Source organism: Scatophagus argus, chromosome 4 (genome assembly GCF_020382885.2).
Source record: "Scatophagus argus isolate fScaArg1 chromosome 4, fScaArg1.pri, whole genome shotgun sequence".
NCBI classification, from domain to species: domain Eukaryota; kingdom Metazoa; phylum Chordata; class Actinopteri; family Scatophagidae; genus Scatophagus; species Scatophagus argus.
In genome coordinates, this window is record NC_058496.1 from 22,034,552 (window position 1) to 22,054,695 (window position 20,144).

A 20,144-nucleotide genomic window follows, 5' to 3' on the forward strand; every position below is an offset into this window, starting at 1 on the left:
AACAAGGGCTGAATAGTATACATACTGACAGTCCTCTTTGACAGCGTCTACCCAGCAGGCTCCACTTCATCTGCACACTGAATGCGTTCTCCTTTATTTATTCATTCATTTCCACGTGGCCAAGTGCTGTCACTTTGATGAATGGGAGCTGGAACTGGCCAATTGTTTTCACTCGATGGGACTAGTGTCACACGCTCTGAACTTAAACGTTCTCCTTGTCAGAGGAGCTCTGCCATGCCCTGTCTTTTAAAGGCCCATGTACCACTGAGATCGTTCTCACATGTATGCAACATTATGGATATTTTAACTTATGATGACACACAGTTTGTCATGGTCACTAAGGCATCATATCTACACATGTACAAATTTGGTTGCAAGAGCACATAATGTTCAAAGCATATGACATTTATGCAATACAAGTTTTGCAAACAGAATTTGAGCAAATTTTAATGAATAGATTAACTCATTTCTAACCAATCCACTGAATTTGGGAACTGAAGCTAGAATGGTTTCTGAGACACAGACACCTTTGCGACAAAGGAAAAAGAATAATCTAATAGATAAAATAGGGTTCAGACAGCTTTACTTCTTGGGCTTCAAATTACTGATACCACTCTGAAGCCTGTCAGTTACATATAACGCAATAGTTGGTCAATTAGCTTATCTTAGCATGAATTTTTTCCAGCATGTGACTCCCTGTAAACCACAAATCTTTGTTCTTGTGAGGAACAAAGATTTTGTTAAACACAAAGACTCAACATGTTGATTGGCTTGCTTTAGGGGAGTCGGTAGGTGCATATTTTTACCTTTTCAACAGAGTCAGCTGCCTCCCTCTTCTGTAAGTCTTGATGCAAAGTTAAGCTAATGGTCTGCTCACTCTAGCTTCATATTTAGACTCCAGATATGTGAGTGGTATTGATCCTCTCATTTAATTCTCAACAAAAAAGTATGAATCAGTTTCTTTAAAACTGATTGTTGAACATTCAACTGTAAAATCAGGATGGAAATATCAACAAGAAAACAAAAACAAATCTAAATGATTTTACATAATGAGAAAACAATACACATACAATCATACTATATAAATTTCCATAATCACCCATTTAATAAAATCTAATGTGCTCTCGCATTGTTTTTTTGGAATAGCACTTAATGTCTTTATCTGAATCTAAAGTCAGACAATGTAAAAGACATTGAAAAGAATACATCACCATTTGGAGGTGAAGCAGTCTTCAGAGTCTGAAGAGCGGGTTGAAATAGAAGAAAAGTTCATGAATGTCGGACTTTATTTCAGCATGAATTTAGATGTTAAGTTACTACAGCTGTTGCATTTAATTATGATAGTTACAAATGTCACTTAATCTTCTATGGTAATGTGTGTATGTGATGCACAGAAAGCAACAGTATGAAGCAACTGACCTCTGACCTTCTTTAGTGCATGCATGACCTTTAAAGATGCAGGTTAATAATTGCCTCAGAAAACACAAACAGACAATAAACATTCAATAAAACTGTTCAGTCAACCAAACCCAAGCTGTATACCTTGCCAATTAAATGTCAAAAAATACGTGACATGAGCTCTTTTCACTTCTGTGTAATTATGACATTCAATTGGAGATTTGCACAGCAACACTGAGCATGCAGATATGAGCTGAAGCACAAACGTGTCATGTTAAAAGCAGATGTGGACATCCAACAGCCTGTCACAGATGAAGAGGTGAAAACAAATTTTTATAATACATGTACTGAAGTGTTTACAATCCATACAAAGTGACAAGCTTCATACAAGCTGCAAATAATGTCTCCTGGCTACAGAAATTAACAACAAATTATTTTATTTATTTATTTATTAATTTTACTAACTTGTACATCATAATAATAACTGACAGCTGCTGTACTGGTTGTCCTCAACTGCTGTTATTGTGACATTGGGCTTAGATTTCACAGAACTGCTAACATAATTCATATTAATTTAATTCTACTGTGTTAAACTATTGTTATCTTTCTCCTTCCACTTGTCATTGTCATTACGTTTAAAAATATAGTCCTTAAATTCAGTGAATAACTGGGTCCCCATTGTTGACTTCACAGATGTTGACAACTGGTACAAAATAATGATTACTTTATAAAAATACAAAGTGTTACCTTTTAAAACACATATACTATTATAATTGTATGAATTTCATTTTCAGAACATTTTTATTTACCACACATTTCCACTTTGCTAATTCACCAGACAAACTGATTTTCTCTTCAGTACAGGGAGACTGATATCAGCCTGATCTATATGCATGGATAGATGTGCCATTGTGAATGCATAGTCTTCTCACCTGGCTCAGGTGATGGAGGAGAGGGAGAAGAAAACAATGGATTTCTCTTTTGTAAGCATTTTTTTTCCTGTAGTCAGTGTCTCTGTAACCATGGTGAGGTTTGCAGAGCTGAGGAAACTGGAGAAAACTGTCAGTCAGTAACTGCAGCTGTAATCATCCTTCTCTGGCAATGTCAGCGGGTTGAGGACTTGCGTGAGTTACCTTAACAGAAAGAACAAAGAGTGCAGGATGCCCGAGGAAGCCTCAGCACGACTTGAAATCCTTTTGTTGAACGGTATCAAGTCTCACCCAGACACCACTTCTTTCATGCATTGCTTGTCTACTCATTCCTCACTCCTTTCATTTTACCAAATGACAGCGATAGGCTTATTTGTCAGACATGAATCGTTTATATTATGTCTCTTAACTGTTGGCAGCTGAGATGTGTCAAAAAGGGCACCCAGGAACCAGAGTAGTAGGTGACAGAGGAAGGACGATGGGTGAATGCTTTTGCTGTCCACCACTACTATTGTTTCTTTATTATCACTACATGACTGATAGTGTTACATTACCTTCTGATATTTTCTGACCCATTAAGATAAGATAAGATAATCCTTTATTAGTCCTATAACTTTGAAATTACAGTGTTACAGCAGCAAACAGGATATAGAGGGTGCAAAGCATGCAAGGATAAGGGAAGGATGTGCATTCAAAAAGAATAAATACACAATACACACTTTATAAATATTTAAAATACTTTTATTAATGGTTTACAAATATAGATAGATCAGCTACAAGCCACTGACGAAACATTCTCTGGTTGTGAAGATCCCTTTGGTCTTTTTGAGCCTTCATTTGGTATCAGTGTGATGCTGGGAAACCTTGGGTCATGTGAGCAGTCTTTGACACTTACCACCCACCTAAACAATGTCACATACCAAGGCCTCCCCACCACCCAGGACAGTGTATCATGCCACACTGCAAAAACAGGAATGGCTTGAGGAGCATGAAAAATTCCCTCAGTCTGATCAATGCTCTGGAACCAGTCTGATGCAAAGAGGCCCCACCTCGCATCCCACAGGATCAAAATCAGTAACAACATTAAAATGACTGACACTGGTCAGCCACAACAATCATTATAACATCACTCATCCACATGAATGCCAGTAGCCAAGGTTTCCCAACAGAACAGAACATTACATTGTTAAAATATGATCAGTGTTGTTCACTTCACCTGTCAGTGATTTTAGTGTGTTGGCTGGCTGGTGTCTTTCATCTTAATAATATGCTGTTAATTAATGGATGTAAGTCCTGCTTCTGCACATTTTTCCCAGAAGGTAAGTGGTCTATTAGAAGGTCTTAGTGAGAAATCTAAGGTAAAAAGACTTGTAGAGAATAAACTCAGGGCACATTCTGGCAAAAGTGGTCGTTATTGTCTTTATTCCTTATGGGAAAACTCAGCCATACAGAATGAAGCAGAAATACAGTCCATTTATTTTCAAAAGTGCATATAATCAGGTGAATGGTACACTTCAGTCACTTAGTGTTTTCAAAGATAAATCCATTTGGTTCCTCTGCTTAACAGGCAAATAAATAACGCACTCTTGAATCCTTCCTTATGCTGCTAGATAATATTTCTTCCTGGGAGATGGAAAGGGTAATTAACTGCTGTGTATGCGAGACCAACATTTAGTGTTTATCTCACACACTTATAAAGTAGATATATATTCATGGCCAGCAATCATAAATTATAACCACAGAGACATAATGGCATAAGCATTACCCGTCAACATGGATTTGTGTCTCTTGCTGCAAAACAATGAGTTGGCTGCCAGAGTGTAGCTTTGGCATGTAAAAGCTGTGAGCAGATTGCTTCAAGTTTATTTCAGCTATGGCATGGTGACAGCCATGGGAGCTAAATGTTTGTTTTTTGTTTTTTTTTGTCCCACCCGCTTGAGAGTGGTTGTTTGGGCGCGGCGCAAGGTGTTGTGGGAGCCCCGGCTGCACTTTACAGATACACAAGCCTGTGCTTTCATGCCCAGACCCATCAAAATGGCCCTGTCACACTGCTATCTCCTGGGATTTGCTGCTGCAGTACAGGAGGATTAAAGCTTTTTATGAAGTATTTTCACAGGTGTGTGCAATAGCAGCCTGTGAGCCATTTCCCTCCACAAGGGTGGACTTGACTTTGCTGGACACTTAAAGCTACAACTGTGTTGGATGAAAATTTGCATCCAGTTTTGACAACTAATTGGACTATAATGCAGCGGAGAACGTTTGGAGAAAGAGGGGTGGGAGATACAGAAAGCACAATTCTCCTTTTGTTGGGCGTTGTTCAAAAAACCCAGTTAATTATGCTCCCAGAGAAGTGTAGTAAACTGAGCCAGATTGTACTTCAGCTCCTGTGGACTGTGGGGTGAACATTACTCTGAAAACTATTATTATTTATTTTTCCTTGAGCTGCAACATTCGCGTTGATGCAAGAGCTGTATGTCTTTGGGAAAATATGAAAAGAAACCTGTGTTCATTAAACCACCTTATGTAAAAAGTTGCAAACAATAGAATTATAGTGAATGTTTTCATATCCTTATGCTTGACTTTCTTTTCAGTAGTATTACTCCTTATTTTGCTAGTGAAATCAGTATATGAGCTGTAACAGCACTTTAAAATGTAACTCACAATCTGTGACAATTAACAGTGCCTTTGGCCCATGTGTGATAAATTGTTAGCAGGAGAAGCCCATTTGTTCCAGCCTTATCTTTGAGGCCGCTGCTAGAAGACTGGATTATCTATTATCAGACAGCAGTGCAAATGAGTGCAAAACCAAGCACAGATCAGTACTACTTCATATTTGAGCCATCTACTAGAATGGGGTACATTTGCATGTAGCCTACCCCAGGACATACTTGGGTGCTTGGTGTCCGATCACAGTCAAATCGACAGATCCACTGCCGTCCAAGGCAACATATTCCGCTCCAGAAGATACTGCAGTGTCTTTGGGGCATGATAGGCAAACATTTACATAAATTCAAAATAGCTTTAGCCTATTGTGCTTACTACATGTGTTTATATTTCACAATACTAAAACATTTTAAAATAAGTATATTTTTTCTGAAAAATATAAGATTTTACATTGCAACTATATGCAGTATCCTAAGTTGTACACGGACACACACACACACACACACACATATATATATATACATTTGTACCTTCCTTCTGTACCTCTTTACCTGCTGTAGTGATTGATGTAGATGCTGTCCATGGTGCTAATATGTGAATGATCTGTGTGAAAGCTCTGCCATCCAGTGGCCGACAGCGTAGAGCCTGTCTGCTCAGTGACTCGGTGCAAGAAAACGTGTGCCGGAACGAAGGCGTTTGTTCCTACCCGAGTTACAAAATGTGGCGCACCATCAGTACCAGTGTTTTGAGATATTCGTTGCATTTCTGTTGATTCCCGTTTTTACAAACTTGGACTGTTTTGTTTTTTTATTTTACGAGGTATGTTACAATTACGTGTCCCAACGTACAGATTACTGGTAAAATGCTATCATCTCAAAATTTCACGGTAAAAAGACTTTGATACTTGCTTGTTGCGGCTGTGTTAGCTTTAGCTTGAACGGAGATGCTACCTTATAATTTAAAATGGTTTTGTCCTTAGTATTGTGCCACGGATATGACTGTGTCTTAGCTTTTGAGTGAGAAAACCCGTTATTTTAACTAAACTGGCTTTCAGAAATTAAAAACGGTACTGCTGCAACGGCTACAGCACATGTGAATGTTCATACGTCAAAAAGAAAAACATATATCATAGTTAATGGCTATCTCCGAGTTTCTTTTCAAATCTTCAATTCAAGTCGATTATGTTAATGAAATCTTAACTTCATCATTCATTTCATTCTGCGCAGTGCTAGTCATACCTGCTTGTGGTTACCTGTGTAACTGTACACAGTACTAAATGTAAATACAGGTTTTTTTTTTTTGCACTAACTGTCTGTCATTATTCTTCTGTTAATTATACATTCATCCAGTCAATGGACTGACGGTGGGCAGCAGAAATGCTGTTTAAAGATCTCCCCAGAGAAGCCCTGATACGGCCCTTGTCCAGAAATGAAGTGGTGGGTATGTTGCTGAGGTTGACCATCTTTGGTGCAGTGACCTACTACGGCATCAAATGGGTTGTAGATGCTATGGACCCCACCTCCAAACAGAAAACCCAGGCCAAGAAAAGGGTACATGCAACATGAACGCATAATATAAGCTTGTTACTGTTAAGTCCAAGGTTGTTGTAGCTATTTGTCCAAGTTCTCTGTAAAATGAAAGTGATTGGAGCATTTAGCACACTGTTACCTTCCAGTGCCTTCAGCTGAGGTGTGTGTCTTATCTCTCCAGGCAGAACAGCTGATGAAGAGAATTGGTGTCGAGGGGGTCAGACTAACAGAGTATGAGATGAACATTGCATGTCAACTGGTTGATCCACAAACTATGAAGGTAACAGTCGTAATCATCAGACCATGACATTAAGATCATCAAGTTACATGACACTATAACCTTTTTTCTTTTTTGTTATCATTTCACGTTCCCAGACAGACATTTTCACAGTTCTCTGCCTTTCTGCAGGTGTCCTGGAGAGATATAGCAGGTCTGGATGAGGTTATAAATGAGCTGCAAGACACAGTCATCCTTCCCTTTCAGAAAAGACATCTTTTAGCTGGATCCAAACTCTTTCAGCCTCCTAAAGGTACCACAGCATGTCATCAAAACAGAACTACTGTATAAAGGTCAAATTTTACAGATAATTTTTAAGGTACATAGTAAACGATAGGCCAACATAACATGAGTAAATGATGTTCTTGTGGACTGGAAAACACACACTGAAATCTGCCGTTATGTAATCTTATTTTCTTCAAAAAATTATGTTTACAATGAAGAGTCTTTTTCATTTTGGATTCGTTCTCGAGCACACATGTGAAACAACAATGTTTAAGTGCCGACTTAACTTTAACCCTCAGGTGTTTTTTGTACAGCTATTTACAACTATCTACAACACAATCAGGTGTCACAATAAAATGCACACACTGATTATTTATAAAACTTAAAAGGTATTTATATTATTTATTTATTATTATTTGTTCAGGAAAAAGCATTGCGTATATTGTTTATCATAACTCAGGTTTTACTTGACTTACTACAAAATTTAAAAACTTGTAGTTTTTGAAACTAGTTTGAAGTCCCCACTTTTGACTCAAATTAAAACACAGAGTCAGCGAGGCAGCGTCTTGCAGCTACGTCATCTTATTGGGAAATGCGCTAAAGACGCGCTGGCATGTCCCTGGACTCCAGGGGATTAATATTGTGGTGTTTCCATCCACATTACATTAACTGCAAATGAGTTGTAGCACATTTTGCCTCAGGTTTAGGGAATAGAGAGTTTCATTTTATGAGAAGAAAAAATTGTATATTACAATAAATAAATAGCATAGAGCATGGAAGGCCCACTAATACTCTCAGCAGATTCTTGGTTGAACTGTTGATGATCTGCCAGGCCTGTACTGCAGTTGTTTTCATTGCTTGCTAATTTCAGTTCCTTTTTGCCTCAGCCTGGTTTTAATGAAACACATGGATTGATTGGATTGAGATCAGTTGGCCAGTATAGACCACCATGAGGCCAAAAAGAAATTCTTATTGATTGCTCTGCCTAAAATTCAGGACTGTGTGTACAAGGAGATAACGCTTTTTATCCAGGAGGATGTGAAGAGTCTCAAGGTGCTGATGAAACTTAGCCTTTTAACCTCATGATCAGTATTTGTTTCTAAATCCAACGCATAAGAACAAAAACAACAGGAATCAGGTCACTGTTACAATGCCTGACTGCAGTTTCTTCTGTGAATGCAAGTAATTTGAGCTGAGGTGCATCAAATGCTAGCCAACATAAAACCAGTTTTCAAGATTTATGACTTTGACAAACTACGGATATCAGATGTTGTTATGAACCTTGTCACGTTCTCTTAAGCAGTCTCCTCCTCATTACTGTTAGAAAGCCATCCAGTGCATTGTGCCTTCACATAGAGCCATGTGGTACAAAGCATCTGACAAGATTTGTCCGCTTGGCAGCCTGACAGCAGATGATCACTGAGAGGAACGCACTTTCTGTTGAGAGTTTTTTATGTTTGGCACAAAGCTTTACACAGCACTTGAGGATGAGTCACTCTCCAAAATTAACTGTTTTGGGAACCCAGTTCCACTCCTAGTCTCCCGTCTGTTTATATCATGTAACTTTTAAAAAGTATGCTATAAATTGTTCCAAATTTTCCATCTGTACGTGTGGAGATCTGTACAAGAATAGCAAGTAAGGGAAAAAAAAATCTCCCCACAGTTGCTACTAATAGTTGAAACATGGAGTATATTTATAGACACACAAGTATTGTGCCCTCTTTTTAGATATATATGTGCAGGAATTAATCAAGGAAAAACTGTTGAGCAAAATTTCGAGCAGTGGAAAGGAACAGTTATTCTTAATTTCTGCTCATATTTTGTTTTTGTAGGTGTTTTATTGTTTGGTCCTCCAGGATGCGGGAAGACCATGATTGCCAAGGCAACAGCCAAAGCCTCAGGCTGCAAGTTCATCAACCTTCAGGCCTCCACCCTTACAGACATGTGGTATGGCGAATCACAGAAGCTGGCTGCTGCTGTCTTCTCATTGGCTGTCAAAATCCAGCCCTGCATCATCTTCATTGATGAGATTGGTGAGGTCATAGCAAGAGTTACTAACCTGAAAATGTGCTATCAGTGTAGGACAGGATATATCAAAGCCTGCCAAACTGAGCTCCCCTCAAACATAATCAAGGGACCAATTTTTTTATAGTGTCAAAGAGCATACTGATTTACACTCTGGTATTGTTTTGTTATTGCAGTCTTCTCTTTTGTGATACTGCATCGATTCTCAAAAACACTGGAATTACTTTTAATTAATAATTTACATAATTTAAGTATTCATGGCAGTAGTTCATTTTGTGTTGTGTTTAACCTCCAGACAGCTAGATGGTAGTGTTGTAAATCTATCTCCAGCTATTTGGCTCATCCGCTCCAACGTAACCTCAAGAAGTAAGCACATATTACTTGTATATTACTAGTGTAAATGCAAAGAAACAAGTTTATGATGCAAGATATCACCTTGCTTACAGTATCACAGATTCTTACAGATTTTTGCCAGTACACAGCCCTGTTTGACAGCAGAATAGCATAGCACAGAGTCAGAATGTAATAGACATATTTATAGTCAGATTTTAAAACATAATAAATACATACAAAATGCAATAAAAAATAAGCATTTAGCCTTTTGTACTTAAATGTCAAATACGGCCTTACAAATCTACTAAAAAGTCTGGAAATTGTCTCTGGGTTTTGGAAAAAACAAAAAAAGCAAAATGGGTAGCAACAGGTTATTACTCCTTTTTTTTTTCAACCATTGCTGTAACAGGCACTAACTGGCCTTGTGTCACAGCCCCTGCTGCCCTTTTGTGTTATCCCTTTTGTGGGATAACACAACAGGCTGAAATCCATTCTTTATTAAATGGGCAATCTCAGTCTAATCCTATTTCATCCCCATGAAATTGCCCACTGTGATTTACAGCTGTTGTTCTGTTATGTGGATGAATTTTATGTAAATGCTGTCTTCCTCCTTGTCTCTTGTGTGTTAGACTCATTTCTGAGAAACCGCTCCGCTCTGGACCATGAAGCCACGGCCATGATGAAGGCCCAGTTCATGAGCTTGTGGGATGGCCTGGATACTTCCTCCACCACCCAGGTAATGCAACCACAGCTCTCTTTTACACTGTAATGTACCTGTACCAGATTAGGACGCACTGGCAGGGATTGGATAGGACCTTTCTGCTAGGTCTGTAATCAGGCCTTAAAAATTAGACCCGACATGGCCTGAGCCTGACAGAATTCAGCCTGAACCCGCCTGAACTCGAATGAACTCATTTTTTCAAAGCCTGAACTCGCTGCAGCTCGACATTATTCAAATGTGCGCAAGCACACAGCTCTTTTGTCTTTTGTCAAGAAGTCATTTATACATTTTTACCGTCATTTATTCATGAGTATCGTAAGTTATATGCCACTTTAAGTTTGGAACAAAAAAACAAAATCTCCACTAACATCGTCATCTCAGTCAGCCCTCTAAATGGCGAACACTTATAAATAAAATTAGTTTTTCTTAACAAATTATTCTAAACTAAGATAGGTAATTGGCAATAACGAAATAAAAGTTACATAAAATTGAGATTAGGCCAATGACAACCGAAAACGGGACCTCTCTCCACAATCAATACGAATCGTATGCCATTTACCGCGCATGTCCGAGCCTGGCTTGAGCCCGCGTATAATGATAGAAACTTAGCCCAAACCCGACACGCTCCATCGGGTCCCATTGGGCTTGGGCAAAGATCTTCAGCTCTACCTTCTGGTCTTCAGAGCTGTCACCAGACAAACCAACAGGACATAATACCTGTTCCACATGGTGCCTGTGCTGTGTTTGAGGAGTTGTAGAGTGCATCAGGTAGTTTTGTCAGTGTAAGGTTTTCTCATTGTGATCCTTATTGACAGGTGATGGTGATGGGGGCTACAAACAGGCCACTGGATGTGGATCCAGCCATTCTGCGCAGGATGCCCACCACTTTTCATGTTGGCCTGCCCGTAAGACTCACACACATAAACCAGCACAGTTTCCATCCATGTAATCTAACAGTAATACACAAAAATACCTACAGTATTCTAATACTTACAGTAGTCCATCATGTTGAAATATACCTTAATATGGAATTTATCTTTAGCTTACATACTGTACATTTACATTTTTAGAATTCAGTTTTATCCAGAGTAAATTCATTTCATAGGTTGCTTTATTTATTTTTCAAAAAATCCCCATTGTCCTTCTGACTTTGCAGAACACAAGACAAAGACAGGACATCCTGAGGCTGATTTTAACAGGAGAAAATGTAAGATGTGATTTCCCTAGTTTGCTGTGGAGGAAATCATTATATTCAGTGCTCTCTTTAGTCGTTCTGAGAGACCACTTTACAGCTGTATTATCACTGTCAAATCACATGAAAATAAAGTCAACAGAGCCAGATTCATTCTATACAACTGTCTCATATCGCTGTCCTGCTTTCCTGCTCAGCTGAGCAACGCCATTAATCTGAAGGAGATTGCTGAGAAGACAGAGGGCTACTCTGGCAGTGACCTCCGGGAGCTTTGCCGCGATGCTGCCATGTACCGGGTCCGGGACTACGTCCGCAAGGAGCAGATGAGGCAGATCGCTCAGCAGCTACAGGACTGTCAGGAGGAGGAGGAAAAGTATGACTCACAGTCAAACACCCACAAGATCTCATAGCAGTTGTGTCCACTGAGCATCCCTTTGTTTCACTACAGCACCCGCCCTAAACAGTTTGAGGTCAGCCCATTGTGGGTTTGTGAAAGCAGATAGCAGCAGTAGTATTTTTAGTGCTGTACAGGCTGTTTCTTTCTTACTTTAAATTCGACTCAATATTCCCAACAAAGTAAGCACTCTTCTTCAGTTTTCTTTACAAAACATGCACGCTTTTTAAACAAAATTTAGACTGTGAGACATTAAACATAATAATAACTATTAGTGTATTGATCAGCTTCACAAAGTACTGTATGTCATTTAATTGGATTGTATCAAAGATGGATCTGGTTGATTTGATATGTTTTAGAAAAGGCTAAATATCTGATTTGTGCTTCAGCTGTTGCTAAGCGATCATTGAAACCCCTCGCAGAGCAAGGCATTACCGCTAAAAGAAGAACTTTTACTTTTCAGTACTCTAAACATTAAGGTGAGCTCTCTGCACTTATGATACCAAGATACCAAGACCGAGGCCAACCCCTGGAAAACAGCTCCATAAAGAGGTGTTTCTGGATACTTTTGTTTCTATAGTGTAGTTAACCTAGAACAGGTGTACATTTGTCATTGGCAAATTGATTAAACAGGATTTCAGTTGTGGTGGATAATTAATGAATAAATGAATTCAAGGCTAGGAGCTGCCATAGTTAATGTCCATAATTTCCTGTTCCTGTGTATAAAACTTCTCACTACGGTATGTCGCTTTTGTTGGCCTCTTTGTCTGACCTCTGATCTCCCTTTGTTCCAGGCCTGTAGATGAGGAGCGGTTGCGGCCCGTGACTCACCTGGATCTCCTCTTCGGTCTGGACAAGATGAAGGAATCCAAGAGGGCCACTGCCTTCATGTTACCCAGTGTATCGGAAGTTCCCCTGGACTAACTGCACATTTCCAGTACACAACCCTGCTATGTGTGTACAGTTAAAATAAGTTATTGAATCAAGTGTCTCCTCGAAGCCACTGACCAGCTCTAGTGGACTGATTTAGAGTCAAGTGTTTTGCTCAAGTTGAAAGTTTGGAAGAAGAGAAAGACAACATTCTAAAGTTTTCATATACACACCGCTGACTTAGACATGGTCATGAGCAGAGGGGATTAAACCTGATGACTCATGATTCATGAGTCATTTAAAGTCTGGACTCCAGACCAGTGTAATCCTTAAATCTAACCATCAGTCCCATCTTTCTTTTTTGAGCGAACATATCTTTTAATAACAAAGACTTTAAAGTGATATTATCTGAGCAGTAAGAAGTGATTCAGCTTATCCTGGTGCCCACAAGTCAGACTCCACAATATTTTCTGCGAGTGTTGTATGATAGATAATTTCTCAGTAATTTATTTCAGAAATATGACTTCTGCAAATAACAATGTGTCTAGCAAAGAGATAGCTTTTTAATTTTTAGGAATGTTGGCATTCAGCCAAAGTTTATGTATGTATTTGTCTTTTTAAATGTCAGACCCAAGTTCAGTTCTTCAAAAAGAACTCTGCCTCCATCTCTTTTACTGTAGCTGTGTAAATTGAAAGCAAAGTGATAATTGCTTTCATCTGGTAGAGGTTCTGATATTGTTTTGCCTGAAACTGGATGTCATCACTTTTTGCTTTCCCCAGTCATTCCCATCAACATCTCTGCTTTTAAAAGCAAGAGAGGATGGATTTATCGAGTGTGGGGTTTTAACAGAAAACTGCAGTAATGTGATACTCATCATGTAATGAGATACTGCTCTCAAGGAGTGCAAAGTCTTTCTTTTGAGATTGCAATACCAAGTCACCGTTAAATATACTGTATGTTTTTAGTCATAAAGTAAGAACTGCTGTAGATGCCATCAAGTCACAGTATGCCCATGTTTTAATTTAGAAACCTGATTCACCAGATTCAGTCTTGTTCATTACTTTTCAGTACATAAAGGCAGGATCACTTCAATTTCAGATAAAACAAAATAGTCACTGAATAACCTTGATTTTGGATGCTCCAATAGCGAGGCGGCCTTTTTTGGAGAAGTCATATAAAAAAGTAGATAAAACAATAAAGACTGGGTCACCACCTAAATGCTGTAATAGGAACCCAGCTATAATGATCTGAGCCATGAGCAGCAATAAAACGCACAGTTGTAAGCCATTATCTGATTGTGATGGCCCTACTTCTGTGTGGTTGTAAAAACAGATGTACATGTTCTATTATTGTTATCACTTCTTGTGCTGCTGCATGTTTGTAAATGTGGAAGCAAAATGTTAGGATAGGCATAGGGCCAGGACTAGGAATGTACCTGATATTACCCAATCCACTTAATGCTCTTCAGTACATTCAATGTTGTATTCTCTTGTCGAGTCTTCTGCACTTCATATTTTGTTCCACCCAAAACAACAATAGCTGTTACTTTGTGAAGTCTTTTCACAATGGGTTTTTTTAGTGTCATACTTATTGTGTAGTTATCAATAGCGAGTCTCCATTGTTTTACTCAACATTTTTATAATGAACTTTTTCATTGATTTTCTGTCAAGGACTGACAGGAGAGCATGGCTTTAAAATTCAATCGCTTTCAATGAGCTGTCACTCTGAAATTGTTGCCATGCTTTTTCCTGCCTTCTATCTTTATGAAAAGCCTCGTTATTTGCCACATGGTCACAGCATGTGTTCATGGATCTGTTCGTGGGTCTCATACAGACCTTTCTCCCACGCGGTCTGAGCAAGCCAGGGCAAATCTGTCAGTCAACCATGACCACGTGGTGGCACTACAGCTTCGCGGTCATGTTGCTGAGCCGGTCTGAGGTATTGACTGCTCACATGGAGAGCAGCTTTACAGTATTATAGAGAACCCTGTGCGCTCAGTTGTTTTTATTCATTGTTGTTCCTCATTAGAGTACCTCAGGTGACAGTGAAAGGTCAAAATGTTGCCATGTAAACCAGTACTTCTGTCTTTGCATCTTGCAGGTCTTAGTTCCCTTTCTTGGAGAAAGGCAACACCTGTTCAAACACTTTCCGTCAGTGCAATATCGCCCATCAAGTCATTCATCTGCTGCATTGCAAGAGACTGTATGGATAAGAGTGTACATATGCAGTTACTGCTAATTCTGTTGTCAGCTGTGTATATGTGTTTATGATATGTACTGTAAATTTTATTTATTAAATTACATTGTTACCTCATATATTTCAGCATGGATTTTAACCCATTTGTTCTGTCCATGCTTAACTGATTAATAAATCTCATCATTCCTAAAAGACCAACATGTCGAGATTACAAACTTAGTATTTATTATTTCAGACCTTATAATTACTCAAAATAAGTTCATGTATTGGCATATGAAACCCTCTGGTGATTTTTCTCATAAGTTTCTCACAAAGTCACGAATACGCTGGTTGGGGAGTTGCTCTGGAGTCCAAAAAAGCATAGCTGTGGGAGTCTGCTACTTAATTTGGAGTCTGAATCATCATAAACTGATTGTAAATTCTGCGGATGTTGCAGTCAGATCCTGTAACCTTTAGGTGTGAATTAAAAAGCCATTGTTGGTTATAATCAAACTCATACTCTTGCTCTACGTTGCTGTTGCTCTGGCTCTACTGCTGGTGTCTAACAAATGCCTTATTAGAGATATCTTTTAATTCTGCTTTTCATGACCTGTAGACCACCAAATAATTTTGAAATTGCGCTCTTAGTTTTTCAAGGATGTCTGGCCAAGTCAAGTCTGGCCAAGACTATACAAAATCATGTCAAATGATTACAAAAAGATCTCACAGGATTTACAAGGTTTTCATGTGACAGCATCTATTTGTGAATGATAATGACTCATCCTGGTTTAAGCTTCTCCTGGTCACCATCCAAGCTCTGACTCCACTGCACCCCAGTGCCTACCCTCTGCTCTATCAGGGTTTTTTCTAGTCTGGACCACATCGAGGTCTAATTGCCGTGGTTCCATTCAACATTTCAATCTTTAACTCAGTATCAAAGTATAAGATTATTTATTTGTTTTGGTGTTTCTAATAAGCCACGTTTTATAAAGCATTTGTAAATGAACCACAGTGAAATTTTGCACATATATTCAGAGAATAAATTCCTCTGACTTTGGTTATCATTAGTCATATTATCATATTGAATCTTGAATCTTGAATCTTGAATCTTGAATCTTGAATTGCACAACCATGAAGTGGACACTTCTTTTGTTTTAGCCAATTTCCTCCTTTCTTATCAGTCTGAGCTGTGACCTTGTGTTTAGATCTACTCTTGATAAGCAACTAACTCTAGTCAACGAATCAGTCTAATCTTAAAGGTGAACATGATAAATGTTAGTCCTTAATAGGTGCTAATTATCAGATTATTAATTGTGAGCAGCACTCCTGAACATTTAGCTCAAACCACAAACCAACCACCATACAGCCGTTAACATTGCTATTTGTAGACCCTTATTTGGGTTAATTTGCTGTCAGTGCAATATCGCCCATCAAGTCATTCATCAAAAATTTGCTGTCTTTCATTTGTGTATGAAGGGTTTAAAGGGATTTTTATTGGTTACATTCCTTTTGTGACACTATCTCTACTTAACATTCATGACACACATTCACACCAGGGAAATACTCTGTGTAACTATTATTGTAATACTAATCTATTCATCCTTTGTTTGTGTGTGTGTGCGTGTGTGTGTATGTGTGCGGAAGTGTAAGAGAAGGGGTGGTGGTACGCATTTACTCCCCAGAAAAATCCACTTTCCTAAACATGAGGCTGTTAGGCTTGTCCTTTCTCTGCTCTGCACATGCAAATAGCAGGCTCACTCACCACAGTACTATTTGGCACAAGGTCACTCTGAGAGCATCCATCTCATCTAAGCCCCAAAGGCTAGCTGTGGTTGTTTGGGATTTGGTTTTCCTTCAAAAACAGATGAACTGGTGTATTTTTAAGAAGGTTGTTTGTTCTACCTTAAGTGATACCAGAAAGCGCAGATACGTTGCTGAATGTAGTGTGAACAGATGATAAGGTTATATTTACTATTCACTCTTTAATGAGGCAATGTCTGGAGTGTTTTCCTCCAACCAAGTTCGGCAAAGATGCACGTCTGATCTTTGACTCGAATCATTGATTAGTTATTCATAAAGCTATTGATGAGTTATTCATGAAGAGGGAGTCAAAGTGAAAGTCTCCATTCCAGTTCTTTTCAATTAGAGGACAGCTCCCCAGTCAATAAACACAATAGAAGAAGCTCTCCCCTGCAGCACAGCTGGCTGGAGATGTCAAAGACTTCCCATTGAGAGGAGAGCTCGGGCGCAAATAGATTCACTTTTGTCTGGCCATGGTCTGTCAGTACAGCAGCTCTCAGCACTGGTTTGATGGTCTCAACCTTTTTTTCCATCAGATAGGAGCGTTGGAGAGTGTATAATGGCCCCACTCTGCTCCGTGACAGTCCCCTGAAAGCCTCAGTGCCATCAGACATGATCGAGCGAGCCCAGAGAAATCAGAGGCAGCTGTTATCCCTGCCACATTTCTCAGCAGGATATCCTGTTGCCTGCTGATTTTCAGGGTTTTATAGCTGGAGTGACTAAAAAGCCATATTGCATAAGAATATGAGGGACTGAGCAGCTAGCAGCAAGCAGGACTCGGGGAAAGAAGCTGTTTGGTGAGGGGACAGTGTTGATTTATGCTGATTTGTTATCATTGTTTGTTTTCTTTGGATCATTTGATAGTGGCATCGAAAAGACAGTGAAGTGCAACAGCTGGTCGGAGCAACCACTAACACTCCAAGATACTCTGAGCTGAGATTTTAAACTGACCTTTTGACACATATTATCAAAATGAACAGAATGTTGAATAAACTAGGTCCATTTTTTGTGTCTTTGCAGTATGGATATTTATTATATTTTACTTTGCACTGTCTACCGTCCATATTGTATTGTATTGAACATATTCTGCATGTCTATGTTGTATTGCACTGTTGTCCTTGGCATTGCACTGTCTGGCCTGTGTTTGTGCCTCATGTTTAATTGTGTGCATTTTCATTTTTTACTTTTATTTTTTTTATTCACTATGTGTACTTAATTTATGAACCACCATGTAGCATACTGGAGGAACATTGTTTCATTGCTTTATGTACTGTACCTACATAGTTGTAATGACAATAAAAACTCCTTGACCTTGAAGTAGGCTCATAATGGGTATGTTTAAAAATATTTTACATTTTCACACAGTATGTTCAAAAAGTATGTGTGTCATTTGGAGAAAACAAAATTTTGGGAAATGCATTCATTCACTTATTTACAACTAGTGACCAGTTCAGTCTTTATGTAGAGACCAGTCTATTTCTTGGCCTGGTGCACCCTCACCGTGACGTCAGAACTGCAATACAAAAATTGATGTTTTATTTTAGTGAGATGATGGTAAGCAGACCTTTGGCCAAGGTCAGGTTAGCTGTCTTTGTGCAAAGCTAAATAAATAGGCAGAAGATGGCTGCTTTCTATTTATCTACAGACATGATAATCAGTCTTCTCATCTGATAGATAGATAGATAGATAGATAGATAGATAGATAGATAGATAGATAGATAGATAGGCAAGCTATAATGGTGCAGTGGACCATATTTCCCAAAATGAAATATGAAATATGTCTGACTTAAGAAGAATTTATATATACATGTTATTCAGATATTTATAAATAGCATGACCTCAGTGAGTATGCTTGCAGCTGTTGAGGCAAATCATTATTCACATGAAAATTTTCCATCCCCTATTCAGCTGAGCAGCTTCATTTTAACTTGGCTTTTACCACCATGTGTTTTGGCAGTTATCCAACAAACTGTTTTCACTGTGTTGTTAGGAGGCCAGTGATTTTAGAATTTTTTGAAACCTCAGTTACCATGTTAACAATGTCAAAACTGTGCTTTTTTTCATGACGTTAAACCTATGTGTAGTGACTGTCTTGCAGGTCATATTGTAAAACATTATGGTTGAAAAATGCAAAAATGTCAGTCACTGTATTGAATTACATTGGTAAATCATCCATGTGTTCATCATGGTGCCGCTTCCCATGCAGAGAACCTGCAGCATCAGGGGGTCTGGGACTCTGTGGTTGAATGTCGTCTGAGGTGATCTTGTCCTATATTAAACCTTCCAGACCCACTGAGAGCTGGGCTTGAACACTTTGATGATGCTCCTGTGTCATTATTTGTTAGGGTGCTGCTACAGTATCACAGTAAAAGCCAGTGATACAATCTAGAGAAGTTTTACTCACCTTTAACCAGGATGCTGTAAAGCAATGGCAGGAAATGGCGCACTTCATGTGTTGACATCGGTTTGAACGGTCCTTACAAATCAACTGAGCTTTGTGTACTCACTGAAAACTTTATGGGCCACAGGGTTTTATTGAGGTTGCAAGAGGAAGCCTTAGTAATGATTACACACCCTGTGTTCGTTCTCAAAGGCCAGGACAAACATGTGGAAACAGGAGGACATAAATGATAGTTTGAGTGCCTATGAGATCTACGCTGTATGGTGAGTAAAATCCTTCAGGAGTTCTAGCCACAGTCAAAATATAGTTTTGTTTTTATTTGGATTGCATTAAAATTATGGTGCTTTTCAGTTCAACAGAATTTGTCTTGTCTTATCATGATGCACGTTATTACATCTATGGAGTTTATATTGATAATATAATAATAGCCCAAGCTTAATGTTTACACTGCAGGCACTGTGATAGCTTCCCTGGTATAATGAAGCATGATGAGACAGTGAGATACATGAGTGGTTATCCCCCATCCCACCCCTCAGAGTGAGCTGTCTGTTGTCTGGCTACCTGCAGAGACGATGACTAGAGTTATCCACCCTCTGTTCCTGGAGAGACAACCTCGTCAGCTCAGATGAAATCATTAACCATAATCGAGAGGCTAACATCAGAAATCAGAATTAGAATCAGAAATACTTTATTGATCCCTGGGTGAAACTGGGTAGAAATCCAGAGTGAAGAAGATTAACAAAACGCTCACAATTAGCATGGTTAACAAGGGCACAGCTTCTGAAAGTTAAGAAAGTAGGAACAAATAAAAATGAAAGAGCTAAAGGGCTAAGAAAGTTAGAATATGGGTACTGCAGCAATTGTTGTAGTCTGTCATTGCATAACTGTTCAGTCAAAGTAAATAACCCTTTTGTTGTGACCTGTCATATAGCTTTTGCTCAGAATAACAATATTAAGAGGGCAAAGTATCTTAAATTGTGTCCACCATTGCTGAGTTTAAATGCTTTTAAATGAAAACAAGAAATTATGTTTACCAGGTTAATAAATTCTAATAAAATGCATTTGTGCCTATAAATTGCAAAGTCAAAATTTACAAGAATGATTTTCGTTAATGCTGGAAAACACTGACTATGTGAAGATGGACAACATGTGAGCTCCCCAGAAGTGAAGCTCCTTCCCCTACATGTTAGCAGAAGGAACAGGGACCAAC

General features: G+C 38.8%; 1 protein-coding gene across 1 annotated transcript; it reads left to right on the plus strand.

The window, feature by feature from the left end:
- Positions 1–5,653: 5,653 nt before the first annotated feature.
- On the plus strand, positions 5,654–15,406 carry atad1a (ATPase family AAA domain containing 1a). The gene is made up of 10 exons (XM_046385778.1): positions 5,654–5,810; positions 6,341–6,541; positions 6,702–6,800; positions 6,930–7,050; positions 8,855–9,055; positions 10,010–10,116; positions 10,917–11,006; positions 11,258–11,308; positions 11,491–11,666; positions 12,482–15,406. The coding sequence occupies exons 2-10, from the start codon at positions 6,368–6,370 to the stop codon at positions 12,609–12,611; spliced, it is 1,149 nt and encodes a 382-aa protein (XP_046241734.1). The 5' UTR covers positions 5,654–5,810; positions 6,341–6,367; the 3' UTR covers positions 12,612–15,406.
- The last annotated feature ends 4,738 nt before the right edge of the window (positions 15,407–20,144 follow it).